The sequence below is a fragment of the Physeter macrocephalus genome, chromosome 10 (assembly GCF_002837175.3).
Source record: "Physeter macrocephalus isolate SW-GA chromosome 10, ASM283717v5, whole genome shotgun sequence".
NCBI lineage: Eukaryota > Metazoa > Chordata > Mammalia > Artiodactyla > Physeteridae > Physeter > Physeter macrocephalus.
The window spans coordinates 74914768-74936043 of NC_041223.1; the positions used below are offsets into that span (position 1 = coordinate 74914768).

The 21276-nt window shown below is 34.5% G+C and overlaps 1 protein-coding gene across 2 annotated transcripts in view; it reads right to left on the bottom strand.

Annotated features, from left to right (window-relative positions):
• The window catches only part of EYS (eyes shut homolog), a 1767714-nt gene that overhangs the window by 349027 nt on the left and 1397411 nt on the right, over positions 1-21276 (bottom strand). For both annotated transcript variants that reach the window (XM_024133056.1, XM_024133057.1), the window contains exon 31: positions 17692-17845. In XM_024133056.1, coding sequence (XP_023988824.1) covers positions 17692-17845 — 154 coding nt within the window. The remainder of the gene's footprint in view (positions 1-17691; positions 17846-21276) is intronic.

The window sequence follows — 21276 nt, forward strand, 5'->3', positions numbered from 1 at the left end:
TGAGTGTGTATGTGTATGCTTCTGTGTGTGATTATGTCTGTATAGCCTTGCTTTTACCATTTGTCCTAGAGTTCTGTCTGTCTGTTTTTTTTGTTTTTTTTTTTTAGTATAGTTTTTAGTGCTTGTTATCATTGTTGGATTTGTTTTTTGATTTGGTTGCTCTCTTCTTTCTTTCTCTTTTTTATTATTTAAAAATATTTTTTCTTAATAATTACTTTTTATTTTAATAACTTTATTTTATCTTCTTTCTTTCTTTCTTTCTTCTTTTTCTTCCTTTTATTCTGAGCCATGTGGATGACAGTCTCTTGATGCTCCAGCCATGGGTCAGGGCTATGCCTCTGAGGTGGGAGAGCCAAGTTCAAGACATTGGTTCACAAGAGACCTTGCAGTTCCATGTAATATCAAATGGCAAAAATCTCCCAGAGATCTCCATTACAATGCTAAGACCCAGCTCCACTCAACGACCAGCAAGCTACAGTGCTAGACACCCTATACCAAACAACTAGCAAGACAGGAACACAACCCCACCCATTAGCAGAGAGGCTGCTTAAAATCATAATAAGGCCACAGGCAACCCAAAACACACCACCAGACGTGGACCTGCCCACCAGAAAGACAAGATCCAGCCTCATCCAGCAGAACACAGTCACTAGTTCCCTCTAGCAGGAAGCTTACAAAACCCAATGAACCAACCTCAGCCACTGGGGGCAGACACCGAAAACAAAGGGAACTATGAACCTGCAACGTGCGAAAAGGAGACACCAAACATAGTAAGTTAAGAAAAATGGGAAGACAGAGAAACACACAGCACATGAAGGAGCAAGGTAAAAACCCACCAGACATAACAAATGAAGAGGAAATAGGCAGTCTACCTGAACAAGAATTCAGAATAATGACAGTAAAGATGATCCAAGATCTTGGAAATAGAATGGAGAAAATACAAGAAACATTTAACAGTGACCTAGAAGAACTAAAGAGCAAGCAAACACTGATGAGCAACACAATAAATGAAATTAAAAATTCTGTAGAAGGGATCAACAGCAGAATAACTGAGGCAGAAAAATAGATAAGTGACCTGGAAGATAAAATAGTGAAAATAACTACTGCTGAGCAGAATAAAGAAAAAAGAATGAAAAGAATTGAGGACAGTGTCAGAGACCTCTGGGACAACATTAAATGAACCAACATTCGAATTATAGGGGTCCCAGAAGAAGAAGAGAAAAAGAAAGGGACTGAGAAAATATTTGAAGAGATTATAGTTGAAAACTTACAGGAAAATTTAGGAAAGTTTATTAGGAAAACTTTCCTAATATTGGAAAGGAAATAGTTGATCAAGCACAGGAAGCACAGAGTCCCAGACAAGATAAATCCAAGGAGAAACATGCCAAGACACATATTAATCAAGTTACCAAAAATTAAATACAAAGAAAAAATATTAAAAGTAGAAAGGGAAGAAAAGCAAATAAAAAGAAGTGTATCCCCGTAAGGTTAACAGCTGATCTTTCAGCAGAAACTCTGCAAGCCAGATGGGAGTGGCAGGACATATTTAAAGTGATGAAGGGGAAAAACCTACACCCAAGATTACTCTACCCAGCAAGGATCTCATTCAGATCTGACAGATAAATTAAAACCTTTACAGACGAGCAAAAGCTAAGATAATTCAGCACCACCAAACCAGCTTTACAACAAATGCTAAAGGAACTTCTCTAGGTAGGAAACACAAGAGAAGGAAAAGACCTACAATAACAAACCCAAAACAATTAAGAAAATGGTAATAAGAACATACATATCTATAATTACCTTAAATTTAAATGGATTAAATGCTCTAACCAAAAGACATAGACTGGCTGAATGGATACAAAAACAAGACCCATATATATGCTGTCTACAAGAGACCCACTTCAGACCTGGGACACATACAGACTGAAAGTGAGGGGATGGAAAAAGATATTCCATGCAAATAGAAATCAGAAGAAAACTGCAGTAGCAATTCTCATATCAGACAAAATAGACTTTAAAATAAAGACTATTAAAAGAGACAAAGAAGGACACTACATAATGATCAATTCATGAAGAAGATACAACAATTGTAAATATTTATGCACCCAACATAGGAGCACCACAGTACATAAGGCAAGTGCTAACAGCCAGAAAATGGAAAATCAACAGTAACACAAACATAGTAGTGGACTTTAACACCCCACTTTCACCAATGGACAGATCATCCAAAATGAAACTAATTAAGGAAACACAAGCTTTAGATGACACATTAAATAAGTTGGACTTAATTGATATTTATAGGACATTCCATCCAAAAACAACAGAATACACTTTCTTCTCAAGTGCTCATGGGACACTGTCCAGGATAGATCATATATTGGATCACAAATCAAGCCTTGGTAAATTTAAGAAAATTGAAATCATATCAAGTATCTTTTCTGACCACAATGTTATGAGACTAGATATCAATTAGAGGAAAAAATCAGTAAAAAATACAAACACATGGAGGCTGAACAACACACTACTTAATAACCAAGAGATCACTGAAGAAATCAAAGAGGAAATCAGAAAATACCTAGAAACAAATGACAATGAAAACAGGAAGACTCAAAACCTATGGGAGGCAGCAAAAGCAGTTCTAAGAGGGAAGTTTATAGCAATACAATCCTACCTTAAGAAAAAAGAAACATCTCAAACAAACAAGATAACCTTACCCCTAAAGCAATTAGAGAAAGAGGAAAAAAAAAAAAAACACCCAAAGTTAGCATAAGGAGAGAAATCATAAAAATCAGATCAGAAATAAATGAAAAAGAAATGAAGGAAACGATAGCAAAGATCAATAAAACTAAAAGCTGGTTCTTTGAGAAGATAAACAAAATTGGTAAACCATTAGCCAGACTCATGAAGAAAAAAAGGGAGAAGACTCAAATTAATAGAATTATAAATGAAAAAGGAGAAGTAACAACTGAAACTGCAGAAATACAAAGGATCATGAGAGATTACTACAAGCAACTGTATGCCAATAAAATGGACAACCTAGAAGAAATGGACAAATTCATAGAAATGCAGTCTTCGAGACTGAACCAGGAAGAAGTAGAAAATATGAACAGACCAATCACAAGCACTGAAACTGAGGTTTAAAATCTTCCAACAAATAAAAGTCCAGGATCAGATGACTTCACAGGCAAATTCTATCAAACATTTAGAGAAGAGCTAACACCTATCCTTCTCAAAATCTTCCAAAATATAGCAGAGGGAGAAACACTCCCAAGCTCATTCTACGAGGCCAACAGAGAAAAGCCATATGATCATCTCAATAGATGCATAGAAAGCTTAGGCAAATTACAACACCCATTTATGATAAAAACCCTCGAGAATGTAAGGATAGAGGGAACTTGCCTCAACATAATAATGGCCATATATGACAAACCCACAGGCAACATTGTCGTCAATGGTGAAAAACTGAAACCATTTCCACTAAGATCAGGAACAAGACAAGGTTGCCCACTCTCACCACTATTATTCAACATAGTTTTGGAAGTTTTAGCCACAGCAATCAGAGAAGAAAAAGAAATAATAGGAATCCAAATAGGAAAAGAAGATGTAAAGTTGTCACTGTTTGCAGATGACATGATCCTGTACATAGAGAATCCTAAACATGCTACCAGAAAACTACTAGAGCTAGTCAATTAATTTGGTAAAGTAGCAGGATACAAAATGAATGCACAGAAATCTCTGGCATTCCTATACACTAATGATGAAAAATCTGAATGTGAAATTAAAAAAAAACACTCCCATTTACCCCTGCAACAAAAAGAATAAATATCTAGGAATAAACCTACCTAAGGAGACAAAAGAACTGTATGCAGAAAATCATAAAACACTGATGAAAGGAATTAAAGATGATACACATAGATGGAGAGATATACCATGTTCTTGGATTGGAAGAATCAACATTGTGAAAATGACTATACTACCCAAAGCAATCTACAGATCCAATGCAATCTCTATCACACTGCCACTGGCAGTTTTCACAGAACTAGAACAAAAAATTTCACAATTTGTATGGAAACACAAAAGACCCCGAATAGCCAAAGCAATCTTGATAAAGAAAAACGGACCTGGAGGAATCAGGCTCCCTGACTTCAGACTCTACTACAAAGCTACAGTAATCAAGACAGTATGGTACTGGCAAAAAACAGAAATAAAGATCAATGGAACAGGATAGAGAGCCCAGAGATAAACCCACACACATATGGTTACCTTTTCTTTGATAAAGGGGGTAAGAATATACAGCGGAGAAAAGACAGCCTCTTCAATAAGTGGTGCTGGGAAAACTGGACAGCTACATGTAAAAGTATGAAATTAGAACACTCCCTAACACCATACACAAAAATAAACTCAAAGTGGGTTAAAGAACTAAATTTAAGGCCATACACTATCAAACTCTTAGAGGAAATCATGGGCAGAACACTCTGTGACATAAATCACAGCAAGATCCTTTTTGACCCACCTCCTAGAGAAATGGAAATAAAAACAAAAATAAACAAATGGGACCTAATGAAACTTAAAAGCTTCTGCACAGCAAAGGATACCATAAACAAGATGAAAAGACAACTCTTAGTATGGGAGAAAATATTTGCAAATGAAGTAACTGAGAAAGGATTAATCTCCAAGCCTTACAAGCAGCTCAAGCAGCTCAATATCAAAAATATAAACCACCCAATTCAAAAATGGGCAGAAGACCTAAATAGACATTTCTCCAAAGAAGATATACAGATTGCCAACAAACACATGAAAGAATGCTCAACATCATTAATCATTAGAGAAATGCAAATCAAAACTACAATGAGATATCATCTCACACTGGTCAGAATGGCCATCATCAAAAATTCTAGAAACAATAAATTCTGGAGAGGGTGTGGAGAAAAGGGCACCCTGTCGCACTGTTGGTGGGAATGTAAATTGATACAGCCACTATGGAGAACAGTATGGATGTTCCTTAAAAAACTAAAAATAGAACTACCATACGACTCAGCAATCCCACTATTGGACATATATCCTGAGAAAGCCATAATTCAAAAAGAGTCATGTACCACAATCGTCATTCCAGCACTATTTATAATAGCCAGGAAATGGAAGCAAACTATGTGTCCACCGACAGACGAATGGATAAAGAAGATGTGGCACATATATACAATGGAATATTACTCAGCCATAAATAGAATGGAAACTGAGTTATTTGTAGTGAGGTGGATGGACCTAGAGTCTGTCATACAGAATGAAATAAGTCAGAAAGAGAAAAACAAATACGGTATGCTAACACATATATATAGAATCTAAAAAAAAAAAGAAAAAAAATGGTCATGAAGAACCTAGGGGCAAGTCAGGAATAAATCCGCAGACCTACTAGAGCATTGACTTGAGGATACGGGGAAGGGGAAGGGTAATCTGAGACAAAGTGAGAGAGTGGCATGGACATATATACACTACCAAACGTAAAATAGATAGCTAGTGGGAAGCGGCCGCATACCACAGGGAGGTCAGCTCGGTGCTTTCTGACCACCTAGATGGGTGGGAGGGAGACGCAAGAGGGAAGAGATATGGGGATATATGTATATGTATGACTGATTCACTTTGTTATAAAGTAGAAGCTAACACACAATTGCAAAGCAATTATACTGCAATAAAGATGGTAAAAAAAAAAAAAAAAAAAAAGTAGGGAGGGACCAGGATGGAATTTGGTATCAAATACTGTAAAACAGGAGTTTACTGTGTCTCATGATGGAACTAGAATAAATTATCTGAAGAAATATTGAGTTATTGTGCTATATTTATAGAGTTGCAACACTTTGGCTCCAGTACCAGTGCCTAGCTATTTAAAAATTTTAAATTTTAAATAAATTTAAATTTTAAATAAATTTAAAATAAATTTAAAAATTTTAGTAAATCTCTTCAAAAATCTTAAACTAACACAAACTTAATTAAATGAGTCTGTGTTTGGTGGAACAGAGTTCACAGGTTTTAAATTGTGAAACCTTTTATCTCAATATATATCTTCTTTTATTCAGTGTGTTGATGAAGTCATGGGCAATTTGTTGAGGAGGAAGCTGGTGTAGTTTTCTTTAACTTCATTAGCAAGCTAGGTGGCTGGCCATTTTTTAAAATAAATAAGATTGTCTATATTTTTAATCCACTCTGTAAGAATTGTTTAAAGAAATTAATTAAGATAAATATGTTGTTAAAGATTGAGTCCTACCACTATGAATAGGATTTAAAGAATTTTCAAGGTAAAATATGTTTCCTGGTAGTTGTTTTAAGGCAGTAATCAAATACTGTCTTAACCACGATTATAGGTGCCAATTAGAACACGGGGCCCACAGATGTGGGTTGGAAAACAGGTGCAGCATGAATCTATATCTTTAATCACAGCTCCTTCACTTAATGACAAACAATCCCTCAACATTTCCTCATGAATCTTGTTTTTCAACATGTTAAATCCCTTTATTCAACTGCCCTATGTGGCAAAGTGTTTTCTTACACTATTAATTACTGCTTTTCTGCCTAAATTCCTATATTCAGTTTGTCCCTAAGTCTTCATTTCCTTCCTCTTACTTTCTTATATAATCTTGTCCTAACATGATATAGAAGACACATTTTAGAATTACACAGGCAGAAGGCTTTTAGGGCTTGAAGTCTATTTTGCTCTACACTGTGCCACCACACAAGAGTAATTCAAACTTCTTCAGTAACCCTTTCTGAAAGTCGGAGAAATCTACCACTGGCAGTAAAGGATGAAGAGAGTGTGAAGCCTTCCTCAGTGTACATTGCTAATTCTCAAAAGAATTTCCTGCATTTTATTTTAATTTATTGTGATTCTCTGCATTGGAAATTATGATGTTTGATGACAATTTGCTGAAGAGGTAAACATCCTGGCACCTTGAACTTTATGTCCTCATTATACCTCATCTCCATACAATTTCCACATGAGCAACGTTGTTACTCTACACAACGTGATGCCATTGCTGATCCTTTTCCATCTGCTGCCCCCCTGGTAAATTCTTAATCTTTCTTCAAAATTCAGTTCGTTTCCTACTCCGTGCTATAGATGTACTTGACAACTGCATCTCCACTCTTCCTCAGTGGAGCCTTTGTGCTGCTATCAGGACTTGAGGGTCAACCAGTTCCCTGGTCTGTCTTGGTATCTTAACACACCATAGATGAGGTGTTGTGGGCCTGAGTTTTCACTGTTGTAACTTTGCTAATAGCCATTTCATTTGGATAATTTGAAATGAATTGCACAATTAAGAAGAACAAACCTGATTACATAGTCAAACAATCACTTGAAATTTTTTATATTAAACTAAATTTATATAGACTAATCACACTGAACATACTGTGAAGACTCAGGCTCACATTCAAATTTTGATATCTTTGCTTAGAAAGTTCTCTTTTTGCATCACCAAGGACCAAACTAATACTTAACATCCTTGTTTCTCAAGATACATGCAAATGTTAACAGAAGAGTCTATGCAATAATCTAAATTCTCTTTCACCAACTCCTAGACTCACAGACATTCTTTAAAGATTTTCTTAAACTTACTTAATGGAAGAAATTTTTGTTTTACAGTCGATGTTCACAATTAAATACAAATAAACTGCATTATAACTTGCTGTCCAGCTTGTATTGATGTATGTTATGTATGGACGGACATATTATGTATGATTAATGTGTTATGTATGAATAAAAGAGCAAGAGCAAAGTTTATGTATTCATGTACTTAATGCAATATAATAATAAAGTATTATGGTGTATTTCCCATATTAAGCTCCAGTTTTCCTATATTTCCTCTAAGAAATACCATATGGAGGAGTTGATGGAAAAGATAAAGAAATTAAATTAATATTTAAGTGATGAAGTTTGAACATTTTAAGATAAAAAGCTTACCAAACTTTCCATATAGACATGGCAATGTTTATCAATAAATCTAATATCTTATAGATTTAGCACAGTTCAAAATTCATCATCTGTTTCAAGAAGTGAAGGTTCTCACCATTTCATAGTTTCTTGGCTCTAAGATAAATGTATGCAATCCTTAGTTTGTATAATATTAACTATCAGAAACATGTGAAAAAGTTTTGCATATTTTACAAAATCAGAAACATACAGGACATTTTGAGTTATTCTCAAAATTATAGCTGACGGGGGCTTCCCTGGTGGCGCAGTGGTTGAGAGTCAGCCTGCCGATGCAGGGGACACAGGTTGGTGCCCCGGTCCAGGAAGATCCCATGTGCCGTGAAGCAGCTGGGCCCGTGACCCATGGCCGCTGAGCCTGCACGTCCGGAGCCTGTGCTCCGCAACGGGAGAGGCCACAACAGTGACAGGCCCGAGTACCAACAACAACAACAACAACAAAATTATAGCTGACAATACATTATGAATATTCTTTCTTCTTACATGAACTTGGGTGGTCCTCTGCTCATTCTGTATATGGAGTTAGAGGTCAATACCAGCTGAGTTATAATACAGAAAATTTATGTGGGAAAATGGCAAAGCACTGCAGGCTGATTTTGAGCAAAGTTGTCTGAAAGGCCTTTGATGATTAAATACCGGTATTATGAGAAGTTGTTGTTTTTTCCTTTCTTATTTTTCATAAATTATATGCTAGTAAATCTCTTCATTTACTATAGCTGAAATCAATCCTACTCAGAATCCTTTTTACTTCCCATTCTTTTGAGGTTAATGTTGGTATTGCATTATAATAAATTTTTTATCTACTTTCCTGATCAAACAACTGTGGGAAATGAGCTAATAAAATAAATAAAAAGTAATATGCCCCGATACACACACACACACACACACACACACACACACACACACACACAGATGTACATCTATCTGTATGAGGTTTTTATCTCATAGAAATTAATAAGATCAAACAAGAGGTAAAAATCAGTCCATTTATAAAACTCATCAGCAGTTTTTATTAATTTACTTTGTTTTCTGTACCAAATATCTAGGAGAGTAATGTGATGAATATGCTTGCAATGGTTTTACTTGTTGTTTGTTTGAATTTTTGCAAGTACTGAGGTTATTGCTATCCAGCTACAGAAACTTTTCCAGCCTCTGTTCAATTGGTCTTAAACCAAGCATGAATTCCTTTACACTGACCTGCTATACTAAAAAGTGGCTGACAGGGATGTGTAGTTTGGCAGTCAAGCAATTCTTGGCCAACATCCACTTGGCTTTGGCTACCCTAAAATTTATTAACCAAAATGAATTATTAGATATTAGAGTGTGCCTTAGATATACACAGATGACTTTATACCTCTGGATAAATCTTTGAGAGAATGTTGTCAGGCGTTTGGGATGGCGGGACATAAGGAAGGTAGAAGAGGCTATGTGGCTTTAAAACATGCAGATAACACAGTAAATTCCCTAGAGGAAAGGACATGGGGGTTCTTTAGGGAAAAAAAAAGTAATGAATAATGCGTTAGCTTTTGTATATGACAGACACAAAAGGTACTAGAAAAATTTAAACTTCAGAAACTTTAGAAAAAATATATATCGTAAGAAAATTTTTCTGAACTTCCCCAATGGAGAATAACCCTTGTGAAAACCAATATTCTCTCTATGTGATCCCTTTCAAAATTTGTTGAAATGAAAGAAAAACTGTGCATGAGTATGAATTACAATGTATCTCTAGAACTGTGATCTCTGCTCCATTTCATTTAAGAAGAACTTCTATCTTGATACTGAATTGACTTCAATCACTACAAGTGGCTTATTCAAGTTTGTTCTACCCTGCCATCTCCTTTCATCTCCTATAATGCAGATTTAGTAGGAGGAAGTACTGACACAACAAAATAAAAACCAAAGCCATCTTTTACATGTTTACCTTAGAGCTGATTCCATTAAGTTTTGAAAATAAGTTATCAATTATGCTATGGTATTTTATTGTCAAGAACTCTTAAATATGGAATAAAAATTCCATCAACATTCATATTATGAAAAAGGAACATAATTCCCATGCTTTTTAGGGAGATGTCTGTTCTGATTTTGCATAGAAAGAATTCTGTTAGTGAGAATTTAAAATTTTAATTCCAAATTATGCCTGGTTAAGGATGGAGAGATGAGTGGAGCATGCAAGACAGTGAGAAGGAGACATGAACAATTACGACTAGATAAATGGAGGTAAAGCAAGGCAGTCACAAGCCAAAGGATTTATGGGAAGTTGGAAATCAGAAGACTCAATGTCTAAGTCTTTCTCCATTTTCTCTCCCCTCTGCCAGGAATCTTTACTCATGTGTATTGTATCTCCTGGCTCCAAACTTCTAAGGGACTTGCTGTTCTCAACTATTTATTTTTCTATGTTTTAACACCTTCCTCAACTAGTAATTCCAATCGACAATTAAATATGCTCAAGTCTCTTTCATCTTACTTTTTTTCCTCTTGACCCCTCACCTCTCTCTAGATCTCACCTTACCTCTTTTTACATTTCACAGTAAAATTCTTGAAAGTGGCCTACACTGGTTATTTTAATTTCCTCCAGTCTGGCTTCTTACTCTATCCTCCTGGAATGATGCCTTCAGGGCATGGAATCATGTGGACCGTCCAATGGACTATCAGAGCATTTGATAAACCTTTCCTCTGCTCTCCCTGACCCCACTCCTTTTGTTTGCCTCCTATTCCTCTGGTTACTCCTTCTCATACTTTTTATAATGTCATATTCCTCTACTCAGTCATCAAATGTTAGCTCCTCAACACTCAGTACCAGGCAATTTTTTCAACTCACCCTATACGTTCATCCACACTCATGGTTTCAATTACCACCTGCATGCTGATGACTCATAAATTATATTTCCCATCCAGACCTCTCCTCTGAGTGTTACATCCATAGATTCAACTTGAAAACTCCACTTTGATGTACCAAAGGCACCTAATCTCATCAATGCTCAAGCCTGAACTCATTTGCAATCTTCTCTATGAAAAATGTTTTCCTTGCATTGTTTGCTAAAGTCTATCTAGTTGCACATCAGAAGATGAGTATTCATTTTTGATACCTCTCCTTTCACTTCTGGTATTAATCAGTCAATTTTACTCCTAATTAGTTTTTCTTTTCAGTTTCATTGAAATCTAATTGACACACAGCACTGTATGAGTTTAAGGTGTACAGCATAATGATTTGACTTACATACAACATGAAATAATTATCTCAATAAGTTTAGTGAACATTCATCATCTTGTATAGATAAAAAATTAATCAAATAGAAAAAATTTTTCTTTGTGATGAGAACTCAGGAGTTAATCTCTTAACAACTTTCATATATAACATACAGCAGTGCTAGTCATATTTATCATGCTGTACATTACTTCCCTAGCATTTATTTATTTTATAACTGAAAGTTTGTATCTTTTGACTGCCTTCATCCGATTCCTCTCCCCCATACCTTGCCTCTGGAAACCACAAATTATTGACTGTATTCCCCACACTGTACATTTCTTACTCAGAAGTAATTTATTTTGCAACTTGAAGTTTGTACCTCTTAATCTCCCTCACCTATTTCTATCCTACCCCCACCCTCTTCCCTCTGGCAACCTGTTTGTTCTCTGTATCTATGACTCTGATTCAATTTTGTTATGTTTGCTCATTTGTTTTGTTTTGTAGATTCCACATATAAGTGAAATCATACAGTGTTTGTTTTTCCCTGTCTGTCTTATTTCACTTAGCGTAATACCCTGTAGGCCCAAGTGTGTTGCTGCAAATGGCAGAATTTCATTCTTTTTTAATGGCTGAGTAATATTCCATTTTGTGTATATGTGTGTGTGTGTGTGTGTGTGTGATTTGTTGTCTTTTTGATAATAGCCATTCTGACAGGTGTGGGATGATATCTCATTGTGGTTTTGGTTTGCAAATTCCTGATGATTAGTGACATTTGGCATCTTTTCACATAATTGTTGGCCATCTGTATGTCTATATGTCTGCTTTGGAAAAATGTCTATTCAGATACTCTGCCCATTTTTTAATCAGATTGCTTGTTTTTTTGATGTTGAGTTTTATAAGTTCTTTGTATATTTTGGATATTAACCCCTTATTGGATACATCATTTGCAAATATCTTTTCCTATTCAGTAGGTGGCCTTTTCATTTTGTTGATAATTTCCTTCATTGTGTAAAAGCATTTTAGTTTAATGCAGTCCCATTTATTTATTTTTGCTTTTGTTTCCTTTGCCTGAGGGTACATAACCTAAAAAAATTATTACTGAGACCTCTGTCAACGAGTATACTGCTTATGCTTTTTTAGTTATTTTATAGTTTTAGGTCTTATCCATTTTGGAAATATTTTTGTATATGGTGTGAAAGAGTAGTCTAGTTTGATTCTTTTGCCTGTAGCTGTCCAGTTTTCCCAACACCATTTATTAAAGGGATGTTCTTTTTCTTATTGCCTATTTTTGTCTCTTTTGTAGATTAAATAACCAGGTAAGCCTGGGTTCATTTCTGGGCTCTCTATTCTGTTCCATTGATTTTGTTTTTTTGTTTTTTGTTTTTTTTGGTGCCAACACCATACTGCTTTGATTTTAGTAGCTTTGTTACTACAAGTTTGAAATCATGGAGTATGATACTTCCAGCTTTGTTCTTTTTTCTCAAGATTTTTTTGGCTATTTGGGGTCTTTCATGTTTCCATACAGTTTAGAATTCTTTGTTCTAGTTCTATGAAAATGCCATTTTTAATGCATTTAAAGAGTTCTTATATTTCTTTTTTTAAACATCTTTATTGGAGTATAATTGCTTTACAATGGTGTGTTAATTTCTGCTTTATAACAAAGTGAATCAGCTATACATATGTGAGAGAGTAGCATGGACTTATATACACTGCCACTGGTGTTTTGATAGGAAATGCATTGAACCTTTAGATTGCCTTGGGTAGTATGGTCATTTTAACAATATTGATTCTTCCAACCCATGGACACAGTATATCTTTCCATCTGTTTGTATCATCTTCAATTTCATTCATCAGTGTCTTATAGTTTTCCAGGTACAGTTCTTTTATCTCCTTAGTTAATTTATTTTTAGGTATTTTATCCTTTTTGGTACAATTGTTTAAGTGTGATTGTTTCTTAATTTCTCTTTTTGTAGTTTTTTATTAGTGTATAGAAGTGCAAAAGATTTCTGTGTATTAATTTTGTATCCTACAACTTTGCCTAATTAATTGATGGGTTCTAGTTGTTTTTTTGGTGGTGTCTTTAGGATTTTCTATTTATAGTATCATGCCATCTGCAAACAATGACAGTTTTAATTCTTTGTTTCTAATTTGGATTGCTTTTATTATTTTTCTTGTCTGATTGCTTTGTCTAGAACTTCAAATATTATGTTGAATAAAAGTGGTGAGAGTGGGCATTCTTGTCTTTGTCTTGATCTTAGAGGAAGTGCTTTCAGCTTTTCACAATTGAGTATAATGTTAGCTGTGGATTTGCCATATATGACCTTTATGATATCAAGGTATCTTCCCTCTATACGTACCTTGTTGAGAGTTTTATCACAAATGGATGTATAATTTTGTCAAAAAGTTTTTCTTCATTTATTAAGATGGTCATATAATTTTTACCTTCAATTTGTTAACGTGGTGCATCACATTGACTAATTTGCAAGTACTGAACCATTCTTGTATCTTTGGGATATATCCCACTTCATTGTGGTATATGGTCCTTTTAATATACTGTTGAATTTGGTTTGCCAGTATTTTGTTGAGGACTTTTTTGTCTATTTTCTTCAGTGATATTGGCTTGTAATTTTCTTTTTTGTGTTGTCTTTGTCTGATTTTGGTATCAGGGTGATGCTGGCCTTGTATAATGAGTTTGGAAACATTCTCCCTTCTTCAATTTTTTAGAAGAAGTTGAGGATAGGCATTAAACCTTCTTTAAACGTTTGGCAGAATTTACCTGTGAAGCTGTCTAGTCCTGGACTCTTGTTTGTTGGGAAGTTTTTTATTATTGATTAAATTTAATTACTAATAATTGTTCTGTTCATATTTTTTATTTCTTCCTGATTCAACTGTGGGAGATTGTTTGTTTCCGGGAATTTATTCATTTCTTCTAAGTTGTCCATTTGTTTGGTGTATAATTGTTCATAGTACTCTCTTATAATCCTTTGTATATTTGTGGTGTTGTTTGTTACTTCTTTCAGAGCTGGTGTCAGCTTGCTGGTGTGAGAGGTTGGTTCCTGACATGACTGACTGTGGCGTTTGGGGTGTCCCATAGCTTGTGTCAGCCCCCTGGGGGGTAGGGCCATATCCCAGGGCAACTGGCTTAGGGGCCCATGGTGTCCCAGAGTTGGTGTTGGCCTGCTGGTGCATGGGGTCGAGTCCTGGAGAGGCTAGGCTCAGAAGGTCTAAGGCAGCCAGCCTGCTTATGGGTGGGTCTGTGTCCCTGCCAGACCAGCTCCTTGGCCTGAAGCATCCTAGTACTGGTGCCAGCAGGCTGGTGGGCCAGTCTGGGTCCTGGCACTAATAAGCTAGAGAGAGGATTCCAAAATGGTACTTGCCAGCATCAGTGTCCTTATGGTAGAACAAGCTCCCTAATATGGCTGCCACCAGTGTCTATGTCCCCAGGGTGAGAATCAGTCTCCTCCTGCCTCTCCAGGAAGCTCTCCAAGATCAGCAGGTGGGTCTGACCCAGGTTTGTCTCAAATCACTTCTTCTGCCCTGGGTCTTGGAGTGTATGATATTTTGTTTGCACCTTTAACAATGGAGTCTATCTTCCACAGCTCTCTGGCTCTCTTATATGCAAGCCTTGCTGGTCTTCAAAGCCTAATGTTCCTATGGCTCATCTTCCTGGTGCAGGACTACTGGTCTGGGGAGCCTGATGTGGGGCTCAGACCCCTTGTTCCTTGGGGAGAACCTCTACAATTGTAACTATCCTCCTATTTGTGGGCCACCCAAACATGGGAATGGGTGTTGACTCTATCGTGACTCAGCCCCTCCTACCCATTTCCTTGTGGTACTTTAAATCTTTAGCTGTAAAAGACCTTTTCTGATAGTCTTTTGGTCTTTCTGATCAATAGTTGTTTTGTAATTAGTTGAATTTTTCTTTGCTAATGGGAAGAGGTGAGCTCAGAGTTTTCCCACTCTGCCATCTTGGCCACCAACACTAATTATTTTTTTAATCTGTCAATTTCTGTATGACACCAGCCTAGTCCAAGCCACCATATGTCTTATTTGGACATATAACAGACATCTAAGTGGCCCCCTTCAATCATTCTTTATCCCAGCTATAGGGCCCTACAGTGTTTGCCATCTGGTGGACCCTCAGTCTTCACCTTCCAATCCTCAGCCATCCTCCTCTGCTCCTCTGTTCCATACACAGTTAGTCTATTGGATCCCTTAATATACTGTGGCTCTTTCCACCAAAGGTTCTTTCCTCATATTCTTTTCACTGCCTGGAACTCCTACACCACTGCTTTGACTGTTTCTGCTTGTTTGTTTTTACCTAGTTCACCACCTCTACCCATTTTTCAGAGAGCTTCCTTTGACTCTTTATCTTAGGCCAGGCTACTTTGTAATTTGTTTTCCTTGCACCATTTAAAAAAAATTTCTCACACATCTCGAATTTTAATTATTGATATTTCCTCCTTAGTGTGACTATTTGTCAATCTGCCTCACCAAACTTTATATAAGAATTAGGATTTTGTCTGTTTTGGTTTAACATTGAATTCCAGGAGCTTAGTATAGTACTACAAAAAAAAAAAAAAAAAACCCAACACATTTGTTACATGAATAAATAAAATTAAAAACAGAGAAAAAAACCCAGAAGAAACAGAAAAAAAAAATGAGAGACAAAAATTAAGAAATATTGAGAGAGCAAGTGGGCACTCAACTTTTCTAAAATTAATTTTTAGTTAATTTATTTTAACTAATTTTACATTTTTATAATGTTTTAAAATTATATAAATTTAATTTAAATATATAGAATGTTTTAAAATTATATAAATTTAAATAATTTAAGTAATATGTAATGTATAATATAAACTAATTTATTTACATTTTTATAATGTTTTAAAATTATATAAATTTAATTTAAATATATAGAATGTTTTAAAATTATATAAATTTAAATAATTTAAGTAATATGTAATGTATAATATATAATATAGTTCTAGGGTCAGCCTTTAATGCAAACTATTGTCACCATGAGGTCTTGTAGGATATTGCTGACAAGACAAATCAGATTTACACTTTTGCATCAGTAAAGATGACTGTATTTCACTTTCTAAATTTTGGATAAAATTAATCCAAAGTCCTTTGTTTTCAGTTTTAATAAAAGTGTCAGTAATTTTTTTCAGGATGCTTTCAACTTGAGGCTACCTAAGGATTTGAGGGTTTTGTTTGAGGACTGCCTGACTAGGTCCTCATTAGTTAAAGGCAAAACCTGAAATCAGTCATTCAAGAAAGTTTAACCAAAAATAGAAATTACTTCGTATGTAATAGACTGTTTTTACAAAATGATGACATTGCTTAAAATGATGAGGTTATCAAGAAATGCCTTTTAAATTGGTTTTAAGTTATTCACCTTCTCATCTGGCTCCTTTTCTGTGATCAACAGCAAGCCTTTGTAAGCGAAATGATTGAAATTGGAGTTAAGCCCATTGCTCTCAAAGTTGTTTTTTTTTTTCTGTACATAACTCACTGTTCCAAAAGGGTAAGCCTAATTTATGAATAACAATTTCATTACCTTAGGGTAATTTCATTGCCTTCTTGTCATAACCAGCTGAATTTCCCATCCCAAACACTCTCATTTCTTCATTCATTCAGACATTTATGAGAATCTGTCAGATGCCCTGCTAAGTACATTAAAAATGAGTAAGATACTGTTCCTGCCTGTAAATAGTTTCCGTTTTCAGATTGGTGTCAATTTCTTTGATTTTATTTCCAGATTGATGCAGACCCTGGGAAAGATTATTCGATTTATATAACCTTCATAGGTTAGCCAGGATTCCAGATGATCAGACCAACTTATCCAAATGTCATCTAATACATAAAGTCAGACACAAAATGTTATTTTTAACTGACAAAGAGTAACTTTGGAGAACGTTATCACTAGATTGCTATACTGATGAGCAATTTTAAATTCTTGGCTGTTACATGTAAATTTTTTTCAGTAGTGCCCTTGGGATGTGATCATCATATTTAGCCATTTCTCTTTTTGGGATTCCCTAATTCTGAAGCATGAATTAATTTCAAGACTGCCTTCCAAAATTTTATATGCTGCAGAAAGACATTTCCATTTAATATGCGATTTTTTTCTACTGAATTTTCTTTTTTCTGTTCTGTGCTAATGACGTTTCCCCCCCTCCATTTCCTAAGAGTGGTGCTTTTTTCACTCAATAGATATTTTGTTGAACAATTGAATTAGATCTTAATTTCAACTGAACCACCCAATTCTTTAATCTATTTATTTGCTTCAAGATATTTTCAGAGAAATTGATTCATTTTGTCTACAATTTGATTGATACTGGATGGTATCAAATTTGTAGTTTATTTCACTAAAATGAAAAAAAAAAGAGATTGGGAAAACAATTTTCAGAGAGACCTTTTTTTCTTTCTTTCTGTATTTAGGTGGCTATTACACATGTAAAAAACATTTTAAAAATACGGCTCAGCACTATAGTTAAAGGAACTACTGTGGGGTACTTACCGTATTGTTATAGGGATGAATGCATTTCTGTTAATGCTGTAATTAGCAGAAAGAGTCAAGATATTTTGAGAACTTCCACATCCGTATTTAACTGTGGGCTTTCCTTCCACAAGAAATAAATGAAGAAACTGTTGTCCAAAATTCTTCTCATTACCTTTAAGAACAAATATTACATTAAATTAGCGATTAATGTAGATTTACATTTTATTCAATAACAATCATTCATTTAACAAACACAATCTTAGTTCTCAAGGATTAATCATTCAGTGAGATGATGAGTGTTATTAGATAATTATTCAATGTAAAAATTACTATACTAGAAATATACTTTATTATCCACAGGCTGAGGATAGCATAGTATTAACAGCATTAACTTGACATGAGATTTTAACTTCTGACTTTGTTTCTTAATAACTATGACCTTAACTATTTTCCACCTCAGTTTCCCAATAGGTTCTAATGGGATAATGAGAGCAACTAATTGTTAGAATTACTGTGATAATAAAATAAGATAATAAATGAAAAGTGCCTGGCACCTACTATTGATAACTTGATTTATTATAATTAATTATTTTAATTTTAATATGTCTCAAAAAAATTGAAATGGTAACGAAATATATAAAGAAAAACAAGAGAAACGTTCCCCTTTCTGCCAGCCCATCCTTCACCCCCCTTTGAGGTATTCTTTACTATCATTTATACACATACAAATATTTGTATAGCCCTAATTTTATTTTTAAAACAAATAATATAATAAATAGCTTTGCTCACTTGTCTTTTCACTTAACAATAAATTTTAGATATCTGTCCTTGTAGGTACATAGATTTCTCTCTTTTTTAACATTCTTAATTGAAGTATCACTCACACAGAAAATCACACAAATTTTAAGCATATAGCTTAGTGAATTCTCACAAAGTGAACCCGCTCACACAAACACCACCAACTTAAGAAAAAAAAAAATTTCGCATTGTCAGAATTCCTATTGATCAGTGCTCCCCTCTTCCCTCCACCAAATGGAACTGAGATCCTGATGTTTAACAAGAGCAATAGTTTTGCTTGATTTTCATCTTTATATTAGTGGGATCATACTTATATGTTCTTTAGCATCTATTTGCTTTTGCTCAATAATATGTTTGCTAGATAGCATTCACCCTTCATTTCTACTGCTTTTTAATATTCTATTAAATGAATATTCACAATTCAGTTATTTTTTCTTCTATAGATATAAATCCACCCACCCTGTTTTTGGTTTTTATGAATAATGCTGCTATGACAATCTTGTGTGTGTCTTTGGTGTTGAAGTGCATACATTTCTGTTTTGTATATACCGGGAGTTAAATTGTTCTGTCACAGAATATGACTATGATTAATTTAGTAGCACTACCAGTTTTCTGAAATGATGTTTTAACTCCTTACTAACAGTATATGAACGTCAACTGATCCTTTTTTTTTTTTTGCCATTAATTGGTTTGATCACCTTGTAGATTTTAACTATTCTGTGTTTATTATTCTGGCTTTAATTTTTGTTTTCCTCATATTAGAGAAGTTGAGCATACTCTCATAGTTTAGTGGTTATTTTGATATCCTCTTTTGTGAAGTGTCGGTTTGTGTGTCTTTCTCTTATTTTTGTTTGGTTGTTTGCTTTTTCCTTATTGATTATAGAGTTATATCTATGTATATATGTAATATTTATATACATATATATGTATACACATAAAAGAGCATACAAACAAGCTCTTTGTCAACTACATATATTGAAAATATCTTCTCCAATCTTGTAGATCATCTGGCCATTCTCTTAGGGGTCAATTTTGATGAACATATGTTCTTAATTTTAATATGGGTAAATTTACCAGTTGTTTCCTTTGTGGTTATGATTAGTACTTTCTGTATCATCTTTAAGATATCTTTGCCTGCCTCAAAGTCACAAAGTTATTCTCTTACATCATCTTCAGTAAGCTTTATTTAAGAGCTACACTCTCCTGAGAATTGACTTTTGTGTATGATGTGAAGTAAGGGATTGTAGTAGGTTGAATAATGGCTCCGAAAGATATTCATGTCCTAATTGTTGGAACTTGTGAATATTAACCTTATATGGCAAGGGAGACTGCAGGTGTGATTAAATTAAAGATTTTGAGATAGGGAGATTATCCTGGATTACCTGGTTGGGTCATAAAATTAGTCACGTGTCTTTTTAAGAGAGAGGCAGAGGGAAATTTGACAGTGGAAGTGGACAAGTTATGTGACTATAGAAGCAGAGATTAGAGTGATGCAGTCACAAGCCAAGAAATGCCAGCAGCCGCCAGAAAGAGGCAGAAGAGGCAAGGAATAGTTTCTCCTCTGGAGCCTCTGGAAGTAACCAGTCCTGCTAACAGCTTGATTTTAGTTGTATAAGATACATTTTATACTTCTGGTTTCTGTGGTTTTAAACCACTAAGTTTATGGTAATTTGCTGCAGCAGCAATAGGAAATTAATACAGGGTCAATTTTTATTTTTTCTCTTTTGATTTCCAATTGATCCAAAATCATCAAAGCAAATAATTCTCATGATGTATTTACTGAATTCTCAGATATTTGTGAAATATATATTTTTAAATTTTTCGTATCCCCATTCTCTACTCTTTACTTTTATTTATTTTTGTGAATATATACATTTAAGATAATGATTTTGTTGTTTTTTTACTCAAGCAATATAAAAAATACCTGTGAAAGTGCACTGAAAGCTGAAATTACAACCCTCAGAAATGGCCAACTATTGGAGAGAGTGTGGAGAAAAGGGAACCCTCCTACACTGTTGGTGGGAAGGTAAATTGGTATTGCCACTATGGAGCACAGTATGGAGTTTCCTTACAAAACTAAAAGAGTTATCATGTGATCCTGCAATCCCATGCCTGGACATATATCTGGAGAAAGCCATAATTTGAAAAGATACATGTGCCCCAATGTTCACTGCAACATTATTTACAATAACCAAGACATGGAAGCAACATAAAAGTTCATCAACAGATAAGTGGATAAAGGTGTAGTATATATATACACACACACATATATATATATATATATACATAATGGAATATTGCTCAGCTATAAAAAAGAATGAAATAATTTCATTTGCAGCCACATAGATGGACCTAGAGATTATCATACTAAGTGAAGTAAGCCAAAGACAAATATCATATGATATCATTTATATGTGGAGTCTAAAAATATGATACAAATGAACTTATTTATAAAACAGAAACAGATTCATAGATATAGAAAATAAACTTTCAGTTACCAAAGGGGAAATGTAGGGAGGGATAAATTAGGAATTTGGGAATAACATATAAACACTACTATATATAAAATAAATAACAAGGACCTACTGTATAGCACAGGGAACTATATTCAATGTTTTTAATAATGTATAAGGGAAAAGAATCTGAAAAAGAATATATATATATACATATATATGTGAATCAATTTGCTGTATACCTGAAAGTAACACAACATTGTAAATCAACTATACTTCAATAAAAAATTAATTAATTAAAAAAAGAAATGGCTAGCATTAATATTCGTCAAACACTTCCATAGATACAAAG